The sequence below is a fragment of the Opisthorchis viverrini genome (assembly GCF_000715545.1).
Source record: "Opisthorchis viverrini unplaced genomic scaffold opera_v5_5827, whole genome shotgun sequence".
NCBI lineage: Eukaryota > Metazoa > Platyhelminthes > Trematoda > Opisthorchiida > Opisthorchiidae > Opisthorchis > Opisthorchis viverrini.
The window spans coordinates 1-781 of record NW_008758849.1 but is presented as its reverse complement, the minus strand read 5'-3'; the positions used below and the strand labels follow the sequence as shown (position 1 = coordinate 781).

At 42.5% G+C, this 781-nt stretch overlaps 1 protein-coding gene across 1 annotated transcript; it reads right to left on the bottom strand.

Moving 5' to 3' along the window:
* Positions 1 to 360: 360 nt before the first annotated feature.
* Positions 361 to 591, bottom strand: T265_12315 (hypothetical protein; the record flags this gene model as incomplete). The annotated part of the gene is made up of 1 exon (XM_009179682.1): positions 361 to 591. The coding sequence occupies one exon, from the start codon at positions 589 to 591 to the stop codon at positions 361 to 363; it is 231 nt and encodes a 76-aa protein (XP_009177946.1).
* Positions 592 to 781: the final 190 nt, after the last annotated feature.

Below are 781 nucleotides of genomic sequence, written 5' to 3'. Positions count from 1 at the left end.
TTTTCAATTGACGCGAAGTGGAGTTATGATAAAGCCACATACTAGTCGCATGCTTCATCAGTACTATCCACCGTTACACTAGTAGGGTTTCGGTGCAGAAACCTTTGAAAAATTACAAATGGGTCCTAGTAATCTGTCCTTCATCTTTTAGTGGAAGACCGCAACTCAGAGCCAAGCTCGTGCTGCTAAATTGAATGGCTTTTGGCTGCCTTCCGAAGTTTACCAGCCCGCATTCACCGACAGGTGAACATTATTGGTTGTAGTACCAGTCTTCATGGAACCAGGTTGGGGATATAGCTGACTCTGTTGTGCACTGAGCTAAGCAAATGAAGCCCTTTGAAGTGATGACAAACTTCCTTCTTAAGACTTCTTAGAGAGTAACAAATGAAGCTTCGGGAATGCACATGTGAACTCAGCGGGGATTATCCAACCAGCCTCTTCATCTGGTTCGTTAGAAATGCGCAGATTCAACTGAGGTTTTGGGACACATTTCAAGCGTTTTTGAAACTCCATACTGCAAAGAGACAGAGTGATTCCCTTGGTATTTTTGCCTGTTTCTGAGGCGTTGATTGCTTGGGGTCCTCGAAGCATTGGTTTTAACCACTGAATGTTCTATCCTGCGTCATTGTGACCAGGTTGGCCGAATAGATCATTATGTCAATTTGATGACGAATAAGGAGATAAAACATTATTGTACCTTTTGTAATGCGATACTACTCATATGGTTGCTGAAAATTGTTCGCAGAATTTTAATCACATCACAAACGAGAGATTCAGCTGG